The following is a 27,236-nucleotide window of genomic DNA, read 5'->3' as shown; positions in this document are numbered from 1 at the left end:
CCCTGACGTCTGCGGGAAAAGGAACTTAATGAGGGGCCCTCGGGGTGCAAATGTCTTTAGTCCCAAATGTCTTCCTCGCTACAGAATGAACCAGTTCCCCTCCAGCTCGCCGCCAACCCAGGACGCAGCCGGGCTCAGGGCGACCCCCAGTGGGCAGTGAAGACGAGATCCTCTACATCCTTGGGGCAGCTCAGAGCGCCACTCAGCGGCCAAGTCCGGCCTGGGCGGGCCGAGGGCGCTGTTTGAGGTCACCCTGGAGACCCGCCTCAGAGTCCAGGGGGAGTGCGCGGGCGGCCGCCGGCTGCGGGAGGCCTGGGAGGCGGAAGCCGCGCCGCGCGCAGCGTCTGCAGTGAACGAGCCGAAGGTCTGGCAGACTCCGGCGAAGCCTCCCTGCTGCAGGTAGGGTCGGGTCTCTCTGCAGCGCGTCTGGACCCCAAAGGGAGGACAGGGGGCAAGGGATCGGCCCTTTGTTGAGAAATGGCTCTACTTGGCCCCTATCTCTCCGCCACCTTATTCCTCCTCTCCCCAACAAATAAGAAAAAATGATCCCAAATTTGGGAACTGAAAGTCGGTCCCAAGCGTTTGTTCCCTGCCCCATTGTATGGCTGGGCTTCCAGAGTGATGGCCAACGCAGAGCCGGCCAGCAAGGTCATCCCCTGACCCTGGGCAGTCTTCCGGTGGCTGGCCGCACCCATGAGGACCTCCAGGTCCCAACTCTGGCCTTTCTTGGGGAGGGGGCGGCCTGCAGGGCAGCTTTGGAAACAGCTGAAGCGGAGATGGGTCTATGTGGCTTTGCAGCGAAACCTGAATGACCCACCTAATCAGGCTGTGTGTCTTTCCACACTCATAAACACACTGACCTTCATACACACGAACACAGACACACTTATACACACAGGCACCTGCACACACAGAGATGCACACTCACAGGTACACACTCAAGGACGCTCACACTCACGTGCACACACACACACCACGCTGCCTGCCTCACCCACACACAGCACCTCTGCTCTGACATTGATGCCACTGGGTTTTAGGGTATGTTCTTATGTACCCTACCTACTCAACTGCTAGCTCCTTGAAGGCGTGGATTCTCTTCTATTTTTATGCTTTGGTGTCTAGCACAGTATTTCCTTATTGGGGCTCTCACATTTATAGATTATGAAATAATTTAAATGAATACCTAAGTTTGTAGGTAGACAATGAGGGCATTAGAGTTATAGTCTAAGTTCTGGGAAGTCCATTGCTACTACCTGCTTTTTAACAAGTATTAGTAGGAAGGAGGGAGTTTTCCAATAAATTATTTATTTAAAAGTTAAGTCCTATTTGCTCCTTACAAAGTATGTAAATGTTGCTCGAAAAAACAAAACAAACAACAAAAAATCTTTGGGAAAGCAAGGTTAATTTTAATTTTTATGTATTTATTTATTTTCTAGCCCCCTACCCCTAATTTTATTTTTTAAAGTCATGGCGGGTCAGGCACAGCGGTTGATGCCTGTAATTTCAGCACTTTGGGAGGCCAAGGCAGGAGGATCACTTATGGCCAGGAGATTAAGACCAGCCTGGGCAACATAGAAAGACCTTGTCTCTACAAAAATTTTTAACAACTAGCCAGGCATGGTGGTGCAGGCCTGTAGTCCTAGCTACTAGGGAGGCTGAGGTGGGTGGACCACTTGAGCCCAGGAGTTTGAAGTTACAGTGAGCTATGATCATGCCACTGCACTCCAGCCTGGGTAACAAGAGCTAGATCCTGTTTCTAAAATAATAAAATAAGCCAGGTAGAGTGGCTCACGCCTGTAATCCCAGCACTCTGGGAGGCTGAAGCAGGATTGCTTGATCCCAGGAGTTCAAGACCAGCCTGGGCAACATAGACCCTATATCTACAAAAAATAAAAAATTAGCCCAGCTTGATGGCATACACCTGTAGTCCCAGCTACTCAGGTGGCTAAGTTGGGAGGAACATTTGAGCCCAGGTGTTTGGGGCAGTAGTGAGCCATGATCATGCCACTGCACTCCAACCTGGGTGACAGAACAAGACCCTGTCTCAAAAATAAAATGTAACAGTGACAGCAAATATTAATTAGCAAAGTTGTATTATGATTAAATTTGGGGGGCAATACAAATATTGGTTTCCGATGTAGGATAGCATCTTTCTGCTATACATGCATATCTTTTGTCAATGACCTCCCTCTTCATCAGCTAAGCATTTTTGCTGTAGCTTAATATCTGTTTATGTAAATTAATTATACTATTGCATAAATAAGCATTTTCAGAGTTATCATAGTTCCAGTTTTACTGATCAGAATAACAACAAATACTATATATTGCTCTTGAAGAAACCCCACTTCCCTGTTCAAAAATGGCAGGAAAAGTATCTGTGTACTTTGGGATTAGTCCCTATTATACTAACTAAAATGTTTCCGGAAGTTTTTTTTGCTATTTTACAAAAGTCTTCTTCCATAGGTTATGATGATGTCAGACAATGCTAAAGACAGAGCAGCTCGTTCATGGAAGAAAAGAGGGAGTATTTCTTCTCTAAGTAATCATGAATTTTGGCAAAAGCAAATTCATGGGCACATCAAAGAGTGAGTAACTGTCTAAAATTGTAAATTCATTTATTGAATAAATAGGTTCGTAATGTTTATTAGGAGAAAAAAACACTTCCTCTGAGACATAAAAAGAGATAAAATGGGCAAGTACAAGGTGCAGGTCATCTTTAGGGGTCATATTTAAAAAGAAAGAGAAAGAGAGAAAGCTTAAGTGATATGTTAATCCTAGCAGGATTTTTGCTATTTCAAAGATTATCCCAAAAAACCCTCTGCTCAAAAGAAACACCACATGCAATGTAAACCAGACACACTTATATGTCTTCTGAGTTCTTCCCCTCAATATTTTATAGCATAGATTTTGCATTTTTGTAATCAATACATACATATACAATGTACTTACTATTTTATATAATTTTGTCATGTATTTTCATAGTTTTTTCCATATCCTCTTAAATGACTGCATAATATTTTGTCAGTTTATGATTCTGGGTTGCTTAACCATTCCCTAATTATTGGACATTTTAAGTTTGTTTCCATTTTTTTTCTTTTTTTACTATATGTCTCTGCTTGGTCATTTCCCAGAAGAATAATTAGTAGGTCAAAAGGCAATAAGTAGATTTCTTGGCTCTTGCTACATGTTGCATCTTTTCTCCTAAAGATATACATCAACTTTTAATATTTTTATGGCATTTCCTTTTGACTGCTGTTGGGAAGAAAACAAAACAAATTATTGATGTAGCAGTCAATTAATAATAGACTTTCGTTCTTAATTTCTATAGGATTGAAGGATGTAGTATATTGGGTATATATTGAGAAGCAGGAGCTAGGGTGTCCTGCAGAACAGAGAGTAGAAGAACTGGAATAATTAGAATTCTGAAACCAAAATCTTTCTATTCTCAGAGTGTATTAATGCCTACTTACAACTCCACGTTCCAGCCCTGGAAGTCTGTGAATTACACATACAATGTCTTTTACAGGTGGGAAACTGACTATAAAGGAGTAGCAATCCCAACACATGTCAGAAGTAAAGGTGGGAGAATAATTAATCTTTGTAATTTTTGCTTCTAAGCTCTTCTGGCTGCTATTTCCAATAGTTAAGGGCACGGGTTATTTTTTAAATTATTTAAAACTAATTGTTAGCTTAAATTCAACTTACATTTTTCAAGAAACTATTTATGTACTAGTCTGACATAAATTATGTACCCATGATTTTTTTTAAATACTGTCTCCAAAGATTAAATTGAAATCCCTATTTGCATGACTTTCATTTATCTTTTCCCCTTCAAAACAAATTTGTCATATAGAATCAGAGCATGGCTACATTTGAAGAATTAGAGATCACTCTTTTTAACCTATTATTGATGAAGTATAAATACATATTAAAAGTAACAAGAATACAAAAATCATATTTATCAACACATTAGTATAGATTTTTCACTGACAACTACATTTAAATGATAACTATTTTGGTTTTGGACTCCCAAACAAAACATTTAGAATGGATCCTCTATTTGTCCTTTTTTTCTTAAATAGCAAATGATCAGCCTCCAAATTCCCTTGCAATGCAGACTATTTAGGAGGCTCCCCCCACCGCATGCTAACTTGTATTAATACTCGCTTTCCATTGGCTTCCTCACTGTCTGGAATTAGACAGCACAAGTTATTCTCCTTCATGAATGAGGCTTCAACTAGTAGAAAAATTCTGAAAGCTTAGTGACTGTCAAATGCAGGCATTGTTTTGAAATTGCAGTGTTTTACAGAAAAACATTTAACTTTCATTTGAAAATTATTTTAAAACAATCTTGAAAATATAAATTTCAATAATGTAAAACATTCTGAAGTTTATTAAGGACTGAATACATTATCTCACTGAATCTCCCCAGCATTAATCCTACTAGATAGGCATCATTTCTACCACTTTACTATGAAATAACTAAAGTTTACAGGTCAAGTAACTTGACTTAATGATTAGGATACAGTCCCAAATCCTGACTATGAGATACAAAGTCCACAGACCCCTATCTACTTCCATAGCACCATCTTCCCCACCATCTTGCGGGCATCCTCCTCTCCAGCCATACTCAATTATCCCTCAGTGCTCTATCTGGCCCCCAGCCATTGCCCCATGTTGCTTCCCCATGGGGTACCCGACTCCTTGCCTGCAATGCTCTTCTTACACTATCCCCCTGGCTTTCTTCACTTCTTCCATCAGAATTTCACTCCATCTCCACCTCTTTGGGAAGTGCTCTCTAATTACCCATGACCTATGGGAAGTGCTCTCTAATTACCTATGACCACCTCTACCTCCAGACTGGGTTGGATGATCTGCCTTTCTTCTCCTACTGCTTTCGCCTTTGATATGCACCTATATTTGGTGATTTGCTTGTCTATCTCTTTCAATAGACCATGGACTTATTTGTCTTTTTAGCAGTAACCACACTTACAAGGAGGACAAGAAGAGTAAAGGTAGACCTCCTTGAAAAGCTGCTTCTTATATGTGGTATAAGATCAGCACAGATTTAGCCGTACAGTCTTGGTCTCCATGTCTGCAGTCTTCCACAGTTGTAACTAATGCTTAACAATGATCCCCAGACAGAATAAATATCTGAAATGCCTTCTGAATTACAAAAAGAAGATTAAATTTATATTAAATATTATTGTAAACTGTTTTCAAGATTGGGTCTGTTTTTAAGTTATCTTTTCATTTTAATGTAATTTTTATGTTTTATTAAAGAAAAAACAGAAACATCTTAAGCTGGATCTTATTATCCTAACATTGTAACTGTTGGTGTGTTGGCATATTTCTGTGAGACCTGGACATGCATATATCAGACACATACTGTCTGAGTCCAGACAGTACACTACACAGTGGTCATCATACTCCATCTGTAATTTCAAATTATTTTTTACCTGAACAATTTATAATAATAAGGATGACAATAGCTAACATTTATAGGGCCGTTACAATGAACCTTTTTTATGTATCATAGAAGCTCCATAGTAGGAGTTGGCGAACTATGACCCAAGGGCCTATTCCAATCTGCATCTGTTTTGCTAAATACGATTTTTACATAGGTGAAAAAAATCAAAAGGGGAACAGTTTTTTTGCAGCATGTAAAAATAATAAGAAATTCAAATCTCTATATGCATAAAGTTTATTAGGACACAGCCATTCCTATTCACTTGTGCGTTGTCTCTGGCCACTTTCACACTGTAACAGCAGAGTTGAGTAGTTACAATAGAAACCGTAGGGCCTGCAAATCCAAAAATATCTGCTACTTGGCCTTTTACAGAAATGTTTGCTGACTCCTGCTCTATAAAGATAGATGTTATTATCTCCCCCATTCGACAAATGAAGAAGCAGAAGCTTAGAGAGATTGAGGCTCCAAAGCTACAGAATTAACAAGCAGCAAAATGGGCTTTTGTTTATTAGTCGAGTATTTTCATTTCCTGAAAATGGCAATCCATGTGTGATTTGCATTAGTAAAACTATTCTGTTCATTCACCAGAACCTTCTGTTTCCCATCCACAGTAAGAACAGGTCTTTACAATGACATCTTTCTTGTTGGAAGCTCAGGCTTTGGCAGACACTGAACAATGTTTGAACAGATGTGCTTCTCTCATTTTCTTAAAATGGAAACAGAAGCTATGAGGTCAAGTTACTTTCACAGGATCATGTGACATGATATCTAGGCTTGTTATCTGTGAGGTCAGGAGTTCCACTAGTAGATTAGGGACAAGGTTGGGGGCAGAACATCCTCTCCTTTGCGTCAAACCAAAATTACAGTGATGTCATGTTACCAGAACTTTCTGTATGGATCCCACAGCTCCCCGTGTGAACCCACTGATGGCATCTAACATACCAGTTAGGCCACACTATATGTATTTCTTCATTTATTCAGGATTTATTAGCCTCTATGTGCCAATTACTGTGCCACATATTAGGCATATAAAGTTGAATAACTATAGGTTTCTAATTTAGATAAGTTCATTTTTCAGGGAAACTGAGAGCTGCCTGGTAACTTTTTTCACATTGTCTAGGTCTTGCTGATAAAAGTGACCAAAATGGAAATGATTGCATTCATTACTTCATTTCAACAGTGATGAATTTATTCTATCATTCAAACTATACTACTGTGAGCTGTTTACAGGCAATTGAAAATGGCGTTGCCAGAACAATTTCTTCATTTTGATACCTGAAGGAGAAGGCTAGAGATTAGAAGATCAGAGTTAGGAGATAAGTTGTATCGCCACCTATGTTAAACTAAAGCCCCCAACAAGACCTGCCTGAGATATAGCCTCCCCCAAAAAGAGAAAATAGTTTGGGAAAACTGAAATGGCCATGTTTCCAAATGAAACCACAATAACAACTAATATTGTATTGTACTTTATAGGTTATTAAGCCATTTCACATACAATATCTGTGTAAGTTAAATAGAGAAGATATTTTTATCCCCATTTGTGTTTGTAAATGGGGAAATTGTAGATTGTGTTGGCAGAAAACTGGCTCATTATGTGGAGGAAAATGAAGCTAGCCTCTTACCTTATATGCTTTGCATAGATAAACTCCAGATGGAAGACCAAAATGTGGAAATCTATTAACAAAGCTAAGAGAAGAAAGCACAGGCCCATATCTTTGTTTTCTAGGAGTAAGGAAAGATTTCTGAAAGAAGATCCCAAAATGAAAACTCAAACCATAGAGCAAAATAATTTTTGGATAAATATAACCACAATAAAATCTAGTGCTTCTGTTCGACAAAGGATACAATAGACATAGTTAATAGGCTGGCCGAAGATACATACATGTTTTTTTAAATCCTGCACATTAACAACTTATGCTAGGAAAACAATTTTTAAAATAGTCAAAGAAGACAGCAATTTTCAAAAACAAAGCCCAGATAGCTAAGCAGAATATGAAGAGGTGCTAAAACTCACTTTCAAGCAGAAAAAATATAAATTAAAACAAGATACCGTTTTGCACCCATCCAAATGGCAAAACATAAGAAAAGAGAATAATACCAAATGTTAGCAAGGCATGTGAGAGTAAAACCTGATATCACCATTTGGCAAAGAAAGTTAATGGTTTTTAGAAAATACAGGGGTGTGTCTGCTTTATCAGAGTAAGAGCTTACAGAATAATGGCTCACAAAGCCCTACATGATCTAGCTACCTGATACCTTTGCAACTTTATCTTCTTTCACTCCTTTTCTTCTTCCTCCCTCTGCTACTTGTCTCTATGCATTTTCTCAAACACACTAGCAGCCTCCTGTCTCAAAGCCTTTGCATGTGCTGTTCTCTCTTCCTAGTATACCTTCCCTCAGCCATCCATGTGGTTCATTTCCTCACCTCCTTTCTTTGTTCATGAAGGCCCACCTTGACCACTTCATTTGAAATTGCACATCACATCTTCTCCTCCATCCACTTCCAAACTCCCTTAATCTGCTCTATTTTTTCTTTTCCCTGAGGCATGTATCACCTTTTATCATAATATATAATTTGCTTGTTTAGTATTTTATTGTCTATTCTCTGTCTTTCCTTACTAAAGTAACAGTTCCATGGGAGCAGAGACCATAGTTTGTTTTTGTTTTTGTTTTTTTTTCCAGTATTGCATCCCAAAGACCTAAAATAGTGCCTGGCATATAATAGTCACTCAATACATATTTAGTGATCATCGAATGAATAATTGTTGCATTTTATCAATTCATGAGCAAGCAAGTTTCTTTTGTTCACAAACAAGTTAGGTTCACAAGTCCATGCATGTGTTAAGTCCAGGGTGACTAGGGGCTTTCCTCTTATAGACACAAGATGCATTTACAGCAAATAGAAAAATGTTTGTTCAGATTTTCTTAATGTATACCTTTACCTCCATGCTGACACATTCCATTGTGGATCTATTTTTAAAAAACCCAAAAGAACAGTTTCATTTGTGTTGGAAATCTGTTGTAATAGGCCACACTCCTCCTTGATGATCTCCACAGCTTTGTAGAGGTATTCATGGCACCTGCACTCCCAGCATCACCTCTCTGATGATTGTCCAGCATGACACAGCTTCGAACCAATGCATTTCATCCAGGAGCTGCAACAAAAGTTCATCAGCTGTGCTTAACTATCACCTCCCTTGCTCTTGGATGAGCATTAGCTCAATAGGCTTCAGACACTAACTCTGATCTTCTATCCACATACTTAAAATTGTTGTACTTTGTCAATCACCATATCTGGATTACCTTCAATTACTCCAGAGGTGCGCTTTTCACAGGTTGCATGGTTCATTCTTTATCCTTCAGCATCACTTCTACTCGAAAAAAATATGTTCCACAAGACAGTGTCATTTGTCATGTTCCTGCCTCTTTCATTTTTGAAAATTACCTTGTCTTTCCATTATAGCCTTTCTCTTACTAGTAAAATGGAGCAAATAATGTGAGTAAAATACCTAAAAACTACAGGCATACTTTGGCAGTGTTGCAGGTTTAGTTCCAGACCATTGCAATAAAGTGTATTTTGCAATAAAGGAAGTCACATGAATGTTTTAGTTTTCCAGTGCACATAAAAATTGTTTACACTGTTCTGTATGTAGTCTATTAAGCATTCAATAGCATTTTATCTAAAGAAAAAATGTACATACCTTGGTATAAAAATCCTTTATTGCTAAAAATGCTAATGATCATCTGAACCTTCAGCAAGTTGTCATCTTTTTGCTGGTGGAGGGCCTTGCCTCAGTGTTGACATCTGCTGACTTATCAGGGTGATGGTTGCTGAAGGTTGGGATAGCTGTGGCAATTTCATAAAATAAGACAACAGCCTGGGCAAAGTGACTCACGCCTATAATTCCAGCACTTTGGGGAGCCAAGGTAAGAGGATCACGGCAGCCAGGAGTTCAAGACCAGCCTGGACAACATAGTGAGACACTCCCTTCCCTACAAACAAATCAGCCAGGCGTAGTAGTACCTGCCTGTAGTCCTAGGTACTTGGGAGACTGAGGCAGGAGGATCCCTAAGCCTGGGAGGCTGAGGTTGCAGTGAGCTTTGATCATACCACTATACTCCAGCCTGGGCAAAAAAAGAGACACTATCTCAAATAAAATAAAAATAAAATGAAAGGAAATAATAGAATAAATTTTAAAGCTTGCCACATCAATGGACTCTTCCTTTCATGAAAGATTTCCCTGTAGCATGTGCCACTGTTTGATAGCATTTTACCGTGGTAGAACTTCTTTCAAAATTAGTCCATTCATCTCAAACCCTGCCACTCCTTTATCAACTAAGTGTTATCTAATATTCTAAATTATTTGTTGTTATTTCAACAGTGTTCACAGCATCTTCACCAGAAGTAGATTCCATCTCAAGAAACCACTTTCTTTGCTCATTTGTAAGAAGCAACTTCTCATCTGTTTAAGTTTACCATGAGATTGCAACAATTCAGCCACATATTCAGGTTCCATTTCTTTTTTAACCATTTTAAATTTTATGTTTTAATTGAAAATTTGAATTATACATATTCATGGGGTACATACTGATTTTTCTATATATATAATATATAGTAATCAGATCAGGGTGATTAGCATATCCATTATCTCAAACATTTAGTATTTCTTCATGTTGGGAACATTCAATGTTCTCTTTCTAGCTCTTTGAATCTATGTATTATTTCCATCTATGGTCACTCTACAGTGGTAAGAACACTAGAAATTATTTCTCCTATCTAGCTATAATTTTGTATCCTTTAACAGTAATTGAAGTTCTCTTTCTATTTCCACTGCATCTGCAGTTACTTCTTCCACTGAAGACTTGAACCCCTCAAAGTCATCCCTGAGGGCTAGAATCAACTTCTTCAAAACTCCTGTTAATGTTGACGCTTTTACCTCCTCCCATGAATCATGAATGTTCTCAATGGCATCTAGAATGGTGAATCCTTTTCAACTTACTTTGCTCAGATCCATCAGAGGAATCCACATCTATGACAGCAATAGCCTTACAAAATGAATTTCTTAAATCGTAAGATTTATGGGGTGAAAAGAAGTTGGTGAATACATACAAAAATACAATTAGATAGAATAAGTTCTAGTATTCGATAATACAGTAGGGAAATTATAGTTAACAATAATTTATTATATATTTCAAAATAGCTAGTGGGGGTTAGGGAGAAAAAATAGCTAGAGGAATTTTAATGTCCCCAACACAAAGACAAGATAAATGTTTGAGGCAATGGATATCCCAGTTGTCTTGATTTGATCATTACACATTTTGTATGTATGTATCAAAATATCACATGTTCCCCATAAAAATGTATCACTATGACACATCAATTAAAAATACAAAAATAAGTAAATAAATAAGACGAAGGTCGAAATTACTCCTTGATCCATGGGCTGCAGAATGAATGTTGTGTTAGCAGGCATGAAAGCAACATTAATCTTCTTGTACATCTCCATCAGAGCTCTTGGGCGACCAGGTGCATTGTCAATGAGCAGTAATATTTTAAAAGGAATCTCTTTTTCTGAGCAGTAGGTCTCAACAGTGGGCTTAAAATATTCAAGAAACTATACCATAAAACAGATGTGCTGTCATCTAGTCTTTTTTGTTTCATTTATAGAACACAGTAGATTTAACATAATTCTCAAGGGCCCTGGGATTTTCAGGATGATAAATGAGCATTGGCTTGAACTTAAAGGCACAAACTGCATTAGCCACTACCAAGAGAGTCAGTCTGTCCTTTGAAGCTTTGAAGCCAGGCATTGACCTCTCTCTAGCTATAAAAGCCCTAGGTGGCATCTTCTGAAAGAAGACTGTTTCATCTACATGGAAAATCTGTTGCTTATTGTAGCCCCTTCATCAATGATCTTAGCTTATCCAATGATCTTAAATCTTCTGGGTAACTTGCTGCAGCTTCTACATCAGCACTTGCTGCTTCACCTTGCGCTTTTATGTTACAGAGATGGCTTCTTTCCTTGAGCCTCGTGAACCAACCTCTGCTAGTTTCAAACTTCTTCCATAGCTTCCTCATCTTTCTTAGCTTTCATGGAAGTGAAGGGAGTTAGGGCCTTGCTCTGGATTGGGCTTTGGCTTAAGAGAATTTGTGACTGGTCTGATCTTCTATCCAGACCACTAAAACTTTCTCCATATCAGCAATAAGGTTGTTTTGCTTTCTTATCATTCATTTGTTCACTGAAGTGACACTTTTAATTTCCTTCAAGAACTTTTCAGGCAGGTGCAGTGGCTCACACCTGTAATCCCAGCACTTTGGAGGCTGAGGTGGGTGTATCACTTGAGTTCAAGAGTTCGAGACCAGCCTGGGCAACATGGCAAAACTCTGTCTGTACAAAAAATTAAAACAAAATTAGCCAGGTGTGGTGGTGTGCACCTGTAGTCCTTGCTACTTGGGAGACTGAGGTGGGAGGATCACCTGAGCCTGGGAGTTTAAGGATGCAGTGAGCCAAGATCATACCACTGCACTCCAACCAGGGTGACAAAGTGAGATTCTGTCTCAAAAAAAACAAAAACAAACAAAAAATCTACTTAGTTGTAGTCACAACTTGACTAATTGTTGGCCCAAAAGGCCTAGCTTTCAGCTTATCTCGGCTTTTGACATGCCTTCCTCACCACGCTTGGTTATTTCTAGCTTTTTATTTAAAGTGAGAGATATGGGACTTTTCCTTTCACATGAACACTTAGAGACCACTGTAGGGTTATTAATTGGCCTAATTTCAATATTGTTGTGTCACAGGAAATAGGAAGACCCAAAGAGAGAGAGATGGGAAATGGCTGGTCAGTGGAGAAGTCAGAACACACATAACATTTATCAATTAAGTCAGCTGCTCTATATGGATACAGTTTGTGGCACCCTAAACCAATTACAATAGTAACATAAAATATCACTGATCATAGATCACCATAACAGATGTAACATGAAAAAGTCTAAAATATTGCGAGCATTAACAAAATGTGACATAGAGACATGAAGTAAGCACATGCTGTTGGAAAAATAATGCTGATAGATGTGCTCAATGCAAGGTTGCCACAAACCTTCGATTTGTAAACACACATTGTGTGCAAAGCAGAATAAAGTGAGTCACAATAAATGAGATATGCCTGTGCATAAAAATCCAGCAAATTTGGAATAAACTAAATAACTGCAAAACTAACTTACCTTACCAGACAAATAACATCATCTGCTGCTGGGGACAAGTTGGTATGCTTTGCTCTTGAGCATAACACTCATAAAAATATCCATGAATAGTCTTAGGTGGAAAGTTCCCAAGTAAAGGCGTTTCTATGCATATTTATTCTCATATTCTACATCCTGTTTTTTAAGCAGAAGGGCTCTTATTTTTATCTGTGTTACCAGTACTTCCCACTGTGCCTGACATGTTGTGGGCAATAAATATTTGTTGAAAGAATGAAGAAAAATGGAAAGTACAAATGTACAAATTTATACCCTGAAGACCTTGTTTTTCTCTGTGCACTCTGAAATATCACCACTGGGAGGCAGCACATGATTTTAGTAACAGCTTATCCCCCCTCCGAAAAAGACACACTTAAATGATACTATATTTATAAATATGGTGGTTCCAGGCATTTCGTGGTTACAAATAGAAAGAAAAGATGATATTCTGACCTTTAAAGATACTACTTTAATGTCTCTAAGGCCAGTTATGCATTCAATATTATCTCTTCCTGCAGCTTCAAAACATCTAGGTATAATAATAATAACTTTGAAAATGTATGGAAATGAGTTCTCAATAATAATTAGATGCTATTGTGGCTGATGAGAATTAACTGAAATTATTGTTACCATCTCTAACTCTCATAATAAAAGACACGCCTTGTGTTTATCTATGTAATTCAAAGACTGGTCAGAAAGCAAATTTGCAAGAGGTTTTTAAGAAAAAATGAATTTCATTAAAGAGTAAATATGTTCTAATTTCTTTTCTTTTCTTTTTCTTTTTCTTTTTTTTCTTTTTTTTTTTTTTTTTTTTTTGATGGAGTCTTGCTCTGTTGCCCAGGCTGGAGTGCAGTGGTGTGATCTCGGCTCACTGCAACCTCCACCTCCCAGGTTCAAGCAATTCTCCGGCCTCAGCCTCTCAAGCAGCTGGGACTACAGGCTATAACTTCTTAACTAATTTTTTTTGTCCTTTTCCTGCAAATAATCAGAATGCATACTATTGGATTAGTATGGTGCATTTCCAGTGTCAGCCAGGTACATATAAGGAGGATTACTTTTGTTGTTCTGGACCAATTTCATGCAGCTACTTCTGTATGCAGGCTGTCTGTACTCAGCAATAGCACATGTGGTTTCAGAAATTCACTGAATTTTTCATTGAATTACAAGTTGTTACTCTTCCATCTGCAATAATATTAATTAGTTTGTTAAGTGTTCTCACCAGTGGTTTGCGCCAGACTTTCTTTTATTACATTACTTTTCATCTACCTTTCTTTCTAAAACTTTATAACTTTCTGGGACATGTTTTGCCAATTGAATTTTTTTCTCCATAAATGCCAACAAGCTGGTAAAACACATAGATGGCAAGAACATTTTTTATATTTAAAAAATAAAACTGTAGCATTCACTTTACAATGAGATCATGTGTCTAGAAGGGTTGTCATTGTAAACTAGGGAAAGTCTGATGATAGACAATTGAAACCCATCCATGTGTAATATTGTGATAGATACCCCAAAAATGTATTGCACCAGGTATATAGCACTGGTAATTAAAATTATAAATTTACTTTTTGGGTGTCTCACATATTTATCTTTAAAGATTTCAAAGGATTTGAGTGAAGCTGTTTATCAATAGAAAATATGCCCAGGTTTTTCTAAACCAGTATTCTGAATGATATTGGCAATTCCCCAATTTTAAAACATGAAACTGTTTTATTTCTAAAAATTTGCCAAGCCCATATTCTGGTTTAATGCTATTTGCCCATACCTGCAAGCATTTTAAATATTTTCTCTTTTCCTTTTTTCTTTCCTCAAGGAATAAATATCTTATTTTTTCCATTCAACTTTTTCTTCTTTTTGGCTCTCTCCCTTTTTCTAACCCATCTCATTCTAATGTGGGAACTATCAGATCTCAGATTTTATAATACCATAAACACAGGTTTTAAAAAGTGAACATTTCCTATACTTTTTTTGTGACGTTGTAGTCTTAATTGATGCATAGTCAGCCTTCCAAGGCACAGAAAGCAATAGACTAATTATTTTCCCTCTGCATGTTAAGAATTTCCAGGCTTCACATGTCCTCACTTATCAGTGGGAGCTAAATGATGAGAATTGATGAACACAAAGAGGGGAAGGACAGATACTGGGGCCTACGTGAGGGTGGAGGGTGGGAGGAGGGAAAGGAGCAGAAAAGATAACTATTGGGTACTGGGCTTAGTACCTGAGTGATTAAATAATCTGTACAACAAACTCCCGTGACACAAGTTCACCTATATAACAAACCTTCACATGTACCCCCTAACCTGAAATAATAGTTTTTTTTAAAAAAGAATTACCAGGTTTCCAGCAAAATGTTGAAAATTTACTCCTCAAAGCCCCAGTTCCTTTCTAAAACTAATTCCAAGTTTTATGGGTTTTTACTGGTTTTTGTTTTGTTTTGTTTTTTGAGACAGAGTCTTGCTCTGTTGCCCAGGCTAGAGTGCAATGGCATGATCTCGGCTCACTGCAACCTCCACCTTCCGTTCAAGCCGTGCTTGTGCCTCAGCCACCCAAGTAGCTGGGATCTCAGGTGTGTGCCACCACTCCCAGCTAATTTTTTAAAATATATTTTTAGTAGAGATGGGGTTTTGCCATGTTACCTAGGCTGGTCTTGAACTCCTGGCCTCAAGTGGTCTGCCCACTTCGGCCTCCCAAAGTGCTGGGATTACAGACGTGAGCCACCACTTCCAGCCCCAAGTTTTATGATTTATTGATTACTTGTAGCATCCCACTTCCAGGTAGCAAACTCTGTATTAGTTAGACTTTCTACCAGTTAGATCTACTGCTGCATATAATAATAAACATGAGTTTGAACAAAATAGAAATTTATTTTTCTCTTACATAAAATAAGTCTGAAGAGAGGAAGTTCAGAGGCTTCTTTCTTATCTGTAATCTACGAGGTCACCTCAAGACCCAGGATAGTGCTGAGCTCTGGAATGTCCACATTCCAGTCACCAAGAAGGGTTGAAACAGGCTCCTATAGGCTGCACTAGTTCTTTTGAGGAACCTCTCAGAATTTCCACACAACAGTTCCACTTACATCTCATTCACTCATAAGCCACGTAAGCCACAAGAGCACAAAAAGAGACAGAATTTGTCTTTAGTCTGCACAGGAATATTCCTACAAATGTAGGATTCCGTCACCAAGGAAGAAGGAAAGAACAACTTTAGAAAGGAAATAAGAGTCCCTGACACAATGCTCATCACAATTTTCTTTATAATAGTAGAATATTGGAAATAGCCTAAAAGGCATGGATGATACATGGTTAAATGAAATTCAAAATATGCATATATTAAGTACTGTCTTGATATTTAAAGTATTGTTTGCTATTTATTGACATGGAAAGTTATCCATGATACATTTTAAATTTTTGAAAGCATCTATAATATGAGCCCATATGTAAAATCAAATGTCTGAGATGATTTTCTTAATGTTAACAGGGGTTAGAGAACCACTGGGGTTAATAATTTTTTGTTATTTTACTTTCTTCTCTATGTTTTTCTGTAGGTTTTGAATTTTTAAAATGAGCATACACTGTTTATATGATTACTGTGGAAATAAAAGGGCACTGAACAAATTCATCTACAGTAACTCAAAAAAAGTCAATCTGCAAAACTTTCTATTTGCACACCAATCTTCAACCAGTGGGATTTTTAAGCTGCCCTTATGACATTTACCTGTTTCATAATGATAATAATATTAAGTGCACTGATTGTCCATCTTCAGTAACTGATAGTGAAGACAGTTTATAAAAATCCTTATTTGCTTTTTTGTCTTGGACTTTTCACTCCAGCTAATTTAAGTTTTGCACCACCTCTTCTTCTCCATGAATTTTTAATATGGTGTTCAGTAGAAAAGAAATTGAGTTTTTATGAATATCTTCTGTATGTTTGTGCAAGTAAGTTTTAATTGCAGTGATTAATTATTTCATTGCCCCTATTTTCATTCTGTCAGTTATAATCATACTTGGGACTTTGTCACTAAGAGGTAAACAGGACATTTGAAATCTGTCTGCCTGCCTTTTATACACGTACCTTAAGCCCTTTGCCTCATTCCCTTTATCTCTGAAATGGGTAGAATAATGAATCTTTTACTTACCTCAAAGGATATGGTGAAAGTAAAATGAGATAATTTATGGGAAATGTTTTACAAAGTTAAAAGTAGCATATATAGTAGTGGGGCAGACTGGCTTATCTTAGAATCAAGGGTTTTATGTAACATTGGGTTTTTTAAGCAGCAGTAATCATCTTTGGCATTGCCCACAACACCTGCAGCCAGTGTGGCCAAACAGGTTGGTTGCTACTTCAAAGGGCAGCAGTAGATTGAGGAAGGCAGGTGCTATAAGAATAAAGATTAAGTCACTCATCCAGAAATCCACCATGAGAAAAGCAGCCAGAATTTCTTCCATCATTTTCTCGGGCTGAGTGGGTAAACCCTAATTTATCATGTAAGTTGTATTGCATTAAAGGATTTTTAAAAATAGATTACCCGTGATTTTCTTAAAATATCAATTTGCAAGAAGTTCATTAATTCCAAACAGCGTAGAACTAAGTATTTTAAATTCCTTGCAAGAAAAAAGATCCCCAAAGATTAAAAGCAAATAACTCTTTTTTGTTTAATTAAAGCAAAAACATAGCCTGCTTAGAAAAGTGGTCACTCTGAACACACACACACACACACGCACACACACACACACATGCTATCATATCCTCCCCTTTGAAATGACATCTGTCTTAACGTTCATTTTCACAGGTGGAGAAAATTGAGGGTGCAGCGTTCTGAGACCTTCATTAGTTACAGCTGAATTTCCTCTGAACTAAATTGAATTAAGTAGTGCTGGAGAGACACTGGGGGCTCCTCTTTTCTTGGGTCCCATGTTTAGCACCAGGATAAGCTCATATTGCCTTGATAACGAAACCAAACCCCTTTTTCGATGTTGAAAAGGCCGATTGATGATTATTAATTTATTATAGTTTTGGTGAATTGTGGTTTCCTTTACCACGTAGATGAGTTTCTCATTTTTCTTTTTCATACTAAAGGGGTTTTGTGAACTACATATAATAGTGAACTCTTTATAATACTCCGTGTGTATACAGAGTTGTCTCCCAACATTTTAAGCTTCCTCATGTGTCCCCCAGCCCTGTTTGTGAGCTTTGTCTACTTTGAGGAGAGGCTTTATATCAGTGGTGGAGACGCGATTGGCAATGGATTTTGAAGTATGTACTGTTACCCCATACACATACATCAACCCAGGATTGCTTTCTGGATAATTTGATGACCTGGGTAACTGCCCTGGGCTTCAGCCGTCACATTGAGACCTGCTCCAAATAACTCCTCTGCATCTTAATATTTCCATCTCTAAAATGTTTTGGACTTTCAATATGCCACTAGGATATTTACGTAGGACTTACTTGAAATTTTCTGAGAAAACTTCATCTTTGTAACATTTTAGCTTAAAGCAATATTGTATTTTGTTATTATTGTTATAATAATGACTAAAATGTGTTTTCTCCCTTGTTTTTAGTTCTACGAGTACTGTGTCTTATATGGATGAACCTAGTCAGCGTGATGATGTCTCTCGCCTTACAGTTCAGATGGAAAACACCTATCAGTTGGGTGTGTTCTTTTATCTCTCACTCCTATTTTAAACTTCTAAATTGGTGACTGATGCTCTTAAAAATGATATTTGATAACCTGGCATTGCCTTCAGTTCTAGCACAATATAAGAGACTTTAATGAATTGAGTGATTTGATGTTGCTTTAGTTTCTTCCTCAGCAAAAAGGTAACAACACTTGCCGTCTTACTTTTCTTTACTAATGTTTCCCAAATGCCAAACAATTCACTGGGTGGCACTGATGAATACAGTATACTACTGACTTAACAAATTCACTGAGTATTTCTGGGTACATAGAGAGATATGACTTAAATGAAAGAGATAAGTATTGATGTTTTATCCAACAAAACCAATCAGTGTTATTAGGTGAAGGAAAAAAAAAAAACCTCAAAGCAAAGGCAAATGACTCATAGTCCCCTGTTGACAGAGATGTTTATCCATTACCACTGAGGTTTTGAGTCTTTGAAAACAAAGATCTTTGCACCTGCCCCTATACTCCCAGGTGGAGTCCATGGCAAATATCTTTTCCCATCCCTGTTTCCTCATAGACCCACTTGTTTTCTCTAAACGTGTACCTGCCCACTATTACCTGAATTCATATATAATTACTGCTATATAGAAATTCCACAGAGATTTACCAAGGGGCAAAGAAAGACTCTATGGGCCGAGGTGATTCCATCTGTGGCCAGTTAACCCCAAGAAAATTATAGACCATCAGCATGTCCCCTTTGGCCTTGTAGCCAGTTTTCTATAGGAATCCCCAAGACTACATGGATTACCCGGCTCCATAATTAGCCAATCTACTGGTATTTTCACAGTGCCTGTGGTGGACAGCTAATATTCCTGCTGTCCAATATACTTTTATACTTCTCTGGTAACCTTACTAAATTTCCTTTGAAATTCCACCATCATCACCACTTTTGATTCTAGCATTCTGATGAAGCTGGCACTGGCTTTATAGATAGAGCAGTGACTGATTCTAGGATGGCATATAACCATGGTCAATCCAACCAAAGCCTTTGAGATCAGAAAATGTTGTTTGGCCTGTTGCAGAAGAACATAAAGCCCTGAAACTTGAAGGAATATAGGGGCTCTGGCAGTATCTGCCGCCTTGCCCTGACTTGAAACTGAGAGAAAACAACAGAATCCTGATGTCATTATTTGAGTCCTAAATCCAGTTGGCTACCCTTTAACTTTTCAGTTAGGCAAGCTAAGTTTGGGTCAGGTTTTCCCTCACTTGCAACTAAACGTTTTTAGCCATGGGGTGTCTATGACTTTGAACTGTGCATGCTGGAAGGGTTTGAATCAAATTTCAACAAGATAGGGCAGGTGAAATGTGAATCTCTGTGTTTCTACATAAGGATATTTTTTGCAACTTGTTTTCTCAAATAAAGCATCTTATCAGTTTTAGAAGTACTGAGTATGAACCACATTAGAAAAGTAATTTTAGAAAAAGCTTAGTATAGATGAAATATACCTGTATTTTCCTACAATAGTCTATGTGAATTTTTTAATAATTAAAGTATTTTATGCTTGACAATTCACATTTTATAGCATTCAACCAGCCATTTTATTAATACTTAATCAAAACTGTGTTTCCATTTCTACTTGTTTCTGGGTTTATTTCACATATGAAAGGTATTTTGTGGGTATATTAGTCCATTTTTCCATTGCTATAAAGAAATACCTGAGACTGTAATTTATAAAGAAAACAGGTTTATTTGGCTCATGGTTCTAGAGACTATACAGGAAGTGTGGTGCCAACATCTGCTTCTGGTAAGACCTCAGTAAGCTTTTAGGCATGGCAGAAAGGAAGGAGAGTTGGCATGTCACATGGCAAGAGAGGGAACAAGAGAGGTGCCAGGTTGTTTCAAACACCCAGCTCTCGTGTGAACTAATAGAGGGAGAACTATAGAGCAAGAACTCAGTAATTACCGCTGGGACAGCACCAAGCCATTCATGAGGGATCCACCTTCCTGGCCCCAACACCTCCCACCAGGCCCCACCTCCAGCACTGGGGATCACATTTCAATATGAGATTTGAAGGGCACAAATATCCTAACTATATCAGTGGGACTTTGGTAAATAGTTTATCATATCTTTACAATGTAATACTGGCCAGAAAAGTAGAGGGAAATATCAGCCAATCACCAGCACTATTATGTTTAATTAATTTTTCATTCTGTTCAATAGTGTTTGCATCATCTAAACACATCTTAAATGAGAGCATTTATGTAAATAATTACAGCTACAAAAAATGAGATGAAACATGAGTATAATTCATGAGAGGAAAAAAGGGAACAGAAAAGGAAACTGCGTTTCTTATAATAAAATACCATTTACATATTTCTCATTAATTACTAAAACAAATATAAAAGAAAATGCAGGCTGTGGCATCTGTCGTATCTGAATTTGAATACTAATTTTGCTAATTCCTTGAGCAAGGTATTTAGCATTATCGAATCTCAGTGTCTTCACTTGTAAATAGGGATAATAGTCTATACATCATATGGATGCTATGAGACTCAAATGATATAATATGTTTAAATCTCTCCATTCATCATGTTACTACTCCTGAAAGTGACTGACTCAAGGACCTTACTATAGATCACTAAGAATAAAAGCCTTCCATGATATTCATTGTAACTTCATATTAATTATGGAATAAGTTTTCCACTGGACTTTTTCTGGAACTGAGTATAGTGGCACCTGGTTGTTTGCAAACATGGACTGCGATCACCAAGCCAAACTAGATTGGCGGCCGTCTTTGCTACCACATCAAGACAGCCTGCCTTGAGAATGAAGCCAGCACAGTAGAAAGTAGATCCAAAATATTGAGAGAGAAAGAGAGAGATTATTTGAGTTCAGCTTCCATGAAGTGCTCAGGCCCTGTCTCTATGGCAGGTTTTCTTAGACCCTGTCAATCTCTCAGCATTGATTTTACACCACCCCATGGGGTCCTTCCTAACCCCACAGGCCTCACTGTCTTCCGACTTACGTCCTCTTTCATCTTGCTGCCTTCTCAGCGAGGTAAATCCCCAATTCTTCCTTCAGCATGCAATAACTACAATAACAGCAATAACACTAATAAGATCACTTATCTAAGGAGTGTTTTATTGTGTGACAAGCACTGTTCTAAACATATTCAATATATTGTCTCATTTAATTCTAACAAAAAAATATGTAGTAATTATTATTATTACCCCAGTGCGCGTTAGTGGCGGCCCACATACGTTAAGTAAACTTATCTTTATCTATTTTTTAAGGACAAGTTTTGTTTGCTTTTAAAATTTTTTTTGTCCTGATCCTTCAGGTCTTTGCCTTTTGATTTCTAAAACATGTTTTTTCTCTTAAGGAAAAAAAAAATCTCAAAAAAAGAAGAAAAGCTTTGCCATTCACATCAGTTTACTCTGAAAGTAGTTTTAGGAGCTTATTTCAGAAGTCAGAAACTGAACATTGATGGATGATTCTGGATGTTTAGGGGAAAGGTAACAAAGAAGTAAGAAAAGAATATTTCATTACCATATTTCAAAGTATTTTCAAAACAGGATCTGGTTAATGACTTTTTTTTAATCTAAGCAAAGTGTCTAAAGGACATTGGTAGCACTGTACAACGGGAACTACTGGAAACAGACTCAAGTGCCACCAGGACCCTCTTTCCAGCACTAACCTATGTGCACTTTCTTCTCTTTTGGTGGCCTGGCCTCCTTTCCACCATAAAAAACATGGCCTCCAGCAGGTCCTCAGAGTCACATGGTAACTTTTGCCACCAGAAAGAGGCTGACTCTTTTTTCCTACTTGCAGTTTAAAATAAAAATTCCAAGAAAAGACTCTCATTGTCCTGGCCCAGAGCATTGTCACCCCTGGGTTAATCAACCATGCCCTAGGCTTGGGTTCGCAGGAGATGATGGGGGAGATCTTTAAGAACCACTTTACCTATCTAGATTCACTCTCCACCCCCGCCCTTCCACGATTTAAATGGAATTCAGCTATTTCTATATTATCATCAAAATAAAAATAACCATTTATAGAACCTCAAGAGGCTCACCTAACTGAACTGCAGTCAGAGGCTGTAACCTTCTGGTTAAGTTCAGCCAATGGGAAACCTCAGCAGAGAGGCAGAGGGAGTGAGAAGTGTGAGGTGGAGCTGTTTATTTCCCTGGCTCCTGCCTGTGAGTTCATCACGGCCTGGTTACATTCCTCAACCAAAGGACAGAAACTGCTCCCAAGGGAGCCCTCTCCACATGACCCTTCTGGGATCTATTAAAAGCTCTTCCTCTATTCCCCAATCTTGGGGTGGGGGGTGGGCTGACAACCTTACTTTCACTGGCTGAGGGGTACTGCACTATCCCTTGTGATTTTCTACAGCCCACTCAGAACTTCCTCCTGGAATTATTTTAACTATAGGGTGCCATATGTTTCCTTTGACCCTGACAGATACAGTCATCACAAACAAACACTTATTAATAGATATTGACATCTATTAAAAGAGAATTGAATAGAATTCTTGATCTCATTCCTTCATCTTTATCAATTCTACAAATAATGATTGGGCTTCTGTATGCCAGGCCCTGGGCACATGTTCACGTCATGCAATGACATTAGTATATGACCAAAGTGATGATATGGCTAATATTCCTGGGATGCAGGATAAAGAAGATTTATTTGAAGCTTCTCCTCTGAACGTGGATGAAATGTGGTCGAGGATATAAGCTCTAGCATCAGATAACCCTGGGTGTGCAGCCCAGCTCTGCCTCTGTGTGTGATTCTGGGCAGGTTACTCAATGTATTTAAATCTCTGTTTCCCCACCTGCCAAATGGAGATAACAGTGAGATTCACCTCAGAGATCTATTGGAAGACTATATAAGGTAATATGAAGTGCTTATCACACTGCCTGACATGTAGCAAAAGCTTAATAAAAAGTATTCATTATTATATATGTATACAATATACAATCATATATCATATATAATGATTATTATCTATAAAATTTAATTCTATTTAAATTCAGAAATCATACATTAAAAATTTCTTACGCCTTTAGCATTGTATTAGACTCTGAGGAGGATAAAATCTGAGCTTGCTTACCATTTCACTGGAAACGCAGGTATACTTTAGCCAATATCAAGTGGATTAGGAGCCAGGATGGCAGCGGGGACCCAGTGTGTGGAAAGGAGGGACACTTTTACCTGAGAGGAGGTAGAGTGCTACCTGGAGTAGAAGACATTTGAGATGGTCTTGAAACATGAGTGGCTGTTTCTCAGATGAACAAGATGGGGAAATGTATTCCATTTGAAAACTAAAGAGCAAGAGTAAAGACACAGGAGCACCTTTATAGACAGATGGAGCCTGTGAGGCTGGAGCAGTCCACAAGAGGGTCACTGTGGTTGCAGGAGAAGGGGCCGTAGGGAATCACAACTTAGACCTCGCTAAGGGGAATGTCACTTAAGATCTGGTAGATAGATTGGAGCGGGAGATATAAGAGGTAGAGAGCCAGTTAGAAAGCTGTTGAGACTTTGAAGTATGTCCATAACAATGGGGCCTGGGAAGGAAGAGACTTTTTTTTTTTTTAATTTTATTATTATTATACTTTAAGTTTTAGGGTTCATGTGCACAATGTGCAGGTTAGTTACATATGTATACATGTGCCATGCTGGTGTGCTGCACCCATTAACTCGTCATTTAGCATTAGGTATACCTCCTAATGCTATCCCTCCCCACTCCCCCCACCCCACAACAGTCCCCAGAGTGTGATGTTCCCCTTCCTGTGTCCATGTGTTCTCATTGTTCAATTCCCACCTATGAGTGAGAACATGCGGTGTTTGGTTTTTTGTCCTTGCGATAGTTTACTGAGAAGGAAGAGACTTTCAAGGTCAAACCCCAGCAGTATTGAACACACTTTTGAAATAGTCGCATAAATGTATGAAAATATTGTCTTCTTGTCCTCTCTCAGAGCACTTGACAGGAAACCTAATTAGAGCCACTTGTTTCTTTTAATAGAGTCCACCCAGAAGACTAAATCCCTCCATGTTTCCATACTCTTTTGATTAGCCTATGGGGTGGGTGGGTGTGATTTGAAATTACTTTTTAGAAATAAATTTTATGTGTATTTTCAGGTCCTCCCAAACATTTTCCTGTGGTCACTGTCAATCATATTTTGAAAGATGTATTAACCAGCTATCTACAAGTAGAAGAATATGATCCAGAGCTCTGTAGACAGATGACTAAAACCATTTCTGAGGTACATGTGTGATTTGCCCAAAGTGTTAACAATAGCTAGAATATTTGCTAAAGTACAACAAACCCTCTACTTTTTTGATGAGGGGAACTAATTTGCAGTAATGGTCAAAATGCATATTTATAATTAGGTCATATTCTACATATATGAGTGTGTGTGTGTGTGTGTGTATACATAAAGCCTTTGTCTAAAACAATCATGTGCATCATTTGCATGCATTATGTAAAAGTGTATAAAACTGCCCCATTTATAAAAGTGTTTATTGTAAAAGATACAATATTTTAATGATTATTTTCTCTTCATTAAGGCAGCTTCTTTGAGTGCCATCAAATACAGACATCGTGGTCTTTAAGCACATTCTATTTTTACAAACCCCAGGGCTGCACTTCATCAAGGTTTCCTCTACTTTCTTTTTGATAACAAACTCTTTAATAAACATTAATGATTAATTATATTACAGGAGACTCCAGATGTATGGTTCCTTAATTAGACATGAACAAGGCAGTGTAACTCCAATGCCAATATTCTTTGACATGAAGCCATCTTAACATAGATTTTCAAAGAATGTAATTTATTAAATTCTGTGCTCTGGATTATAATTATTTCATGTATCTTAGAAAAGGTAGATTTATTGCTGGTGTTAAAATGTTGTCCCTGAATGTTCTATCTCAAGAGGACCATGCTTGAAGGGAATCATAGTTACGGTTCTACAACAATTACTCAAAGTATCTACAATGCATCATGCTATTAAATTAAATCCCTTATATTTATAACAAAGGTTAATACTTTTGAGTTTCAATGTAGCTGAATGAAGACCCTCCCTTGTTTTAAATTTCTAGGTTATTAAAGCCCAGGTGAAGGACTTGATGATTCCACAGTATAAACTAATTGTGATTGTTCACATTGGACAAGTGAACAGGCAGAGCGTACTTATTGGAAGCAGATGCCTCTGGGATCCTAAAAGTGATACCTTTTCATCTTATGTTTTCAGAAATTCTTCTCTCTTTGCTCTTGCAAATGTCTATGCAGTTTACCTAGAGTGATTGAAAATAATAAATCTAGCTCTTACTTTTGAAAATTCTGAGGCAGGCTGTATGTCTGTACACAAAAGTTTTACTGCCAAAAACTTTGAGAAAGAAACAACACTGATATTTCAAGCAACCGGAAGCTTTTGAATTTTTTCATATTCTAGTAAAGATTGGGGGAGGGGAGGGTAGCTACAGAAAGAATCTTGTTTATCTAAAGCAGGAACTTGGTCTTGGTTTTGCTGGATTGTTTTCCATAGACATAGATTCTTATTAAATATTTGTTTTGGTACTAATTATTTTAATTATTCTTTAATTAAAGTGTTACAATTTCCTGCATTGTTTTTTAATAAAAAGAAGCTTTAGAAAAACTATGGCTATATACCCTGACCAATAAATGATAGTAGAATATTCAACATGATATACACAAATGATAAATAATATGCCTCAGTGCTGCATATAAAAGAATACTGGTTTTCATTTTGTGCTTAATAAATTGAGCAGCATTCATTAAGTGCAATTATTGTTACATGTACCTGACAGTTGAAACTGCTGAGGTAGAATTAATGGCTTCATAACAATTACCGTGGTCCCACGGGCTGCAAGCTAAAACTAGAAGCTCTTGTGGCTTGCCTGCACTTTACACAATTGTGGGAGAACCGAATGTTGGCTCTTCAGTAATGGAAACTATAAAGTGAATAAAGGCTTTCTGGGACACTGAAGTAGACACTGTGATATTAAATATACATGATGCTTAATACTAAATGTGTCTGGAACACATAAAATCATTTATTGGAAAGAGACATTGCTTTTAAATATCCTAGGCTAACAAACTTTTTCACAAAATATATAGCTGGCACCTTAACAAATAAAGCATGTGTATTTACCATTTTACTCCTATGAATTTAATACTAAAGTGACCCAGTGAGGTTTTGAATAGATGGGTGCTAAAATTTACAGGGCTGAAATAGCTTATTATTCTGCTGGTTAATGTATCTTATGCCATGGATCATTTATTTTTATGAAGCTTTCAAGTCTTTGTGTGCAAGTAAAATGATGTTGTGGCATTGTTCTTGGATGGTAAGTGGACTGCCTAGAGGACATTTGTTAAAGGTCAAAGACAAATTGTACACATATGGAGAAAATTAGCAATGCTATAGTCTTAAGGAAAAAATGATTTGTCATTCATATCAAAAAGAGTTTAGCAAAAGGAAAACCAGCCAGTGCTTTAATTTTAAAATGTTTTGGTGTCTTACTTTTCCCCAAAAATGACAGGTAGTAAAAAATGGATACTTTTAAAATCCCTTCCCTTCTGCTATTTTCTGGCTTTTAAAGTGATTATTCAAAATGAATTTGTCAATTTTCACTATTTTTTTCCTGTTAGTGCATTAGTGGGAATATGTCTATGTAATAATTTATCACAACCAATATTTGTCAATCTCTATAGAACAGTTTTCAATCTGGATTAGATTACAGGTATAATAAGTAAATGAGCTTCATATTTTCATTACACATTTGTGAACATCTCCCTTCATGGCACAACAGTGGGGGTAATCATATAACAATTTTGTATGAATAAATGAAAATGAAGAAACTTCTTTAACGTATAGAAA

The 27,236-nt window shown here is 37.6% G+C and overlaps 1 protein-coding gene across 5 annotated transcripts; it reads left to right on the top strand.

The window, feature by feature from the left end:
• Window positions 1–205: 205 nt before the first annotated feature.
• Window positions 206–27,236, top strand: DYNLT5 (dynein light chain Tctex-type family member 5). 5 transcript variants are annotated; one of them, XM_063654417.1, is made up of 6 exons: window positions 2,462–2,585; window positions 3,527–3,579; window positions 9,853–9,980; window positions 18,269–18,360; window positions 24,477–24,601; window positions 25,438–27,236. In XM_063654417.1, the coding sequence occupies exons 3-6, from the start codon at window positions 9,949–9,951 to the stop codon at window positions 25,639–25,641; spliced, it is 453 nt and encodes a 150-aa protein (XP_063510487.1). In that variant the 5' UTR covers window positions 2,462–2,585; window positions 3,527–3,579; window positions 9,853–9,948; the 3' UTR covers window positions 25,642–27,236. The 5 variants fall into 5 exon arrangements, with proteins under 5 accessions (XP_054339995.1, XP_063510483.1, XP_063510487.1 ...); XM_054484020.2 differs by lacking the exons at window positions 3,527–3,579; window positions 9,853–9,980 and adding an exon at window positions 206–399 and having other exon boundaries at window positions 2,464–2,585; XM_063654413.1 differs by lacking the exons at window positions 9,853–9,980; window positions 24,477–24,601 and adding an exon at window positions 228–399 and having other exon boundaries at window positions 2,464–2,585.

This window comes from Pongo pygmaeus, chromosome 1, assembly GCF_028885625.2.
Source record: "Pongo pygmaeus isolate AG05252 chromosome 1, NHGRI_mPonPyg2-v2.0_pri, whole genome shotgun sequence".
Classification (NCBI taxonomy): Eukaryota; Metazoa; Chordata; class Mammalia; order Primates; family Hominidae; genus Pongo; species Pongo pygmaeus.
The sequence above is the reverse complement of the archived record's forward strand: the minus strand, read 5'-3'. Positions and strand labels throughout refer to the sequence as shown.

Excerpts from the sequence above, each read along its gene's own strand:
- DYNLT5 (XM_054484020.2), top strand. The coding sequence starts at position 2,467 with ATGATGATGTCAGACAATGCTAAAGACAGAGCAGCTCGTTCATGGAAG. Across the intron at positions 18,361-24,476 it reads GGAAAACACCTATCAGTTGG|GTCCTCCCAAACATTTTCCT; the intron begins GTGTGTTCTTTT and ends GTGTATTTTCAG. Across the intron at positions 24,602-25,437 it reads TGACTAAAACCATTTCTGAG|GTTATTAAAGCCCAGGTGAA; the intron begins GTACATGTGTGA and ends TTAAATTTCTAG.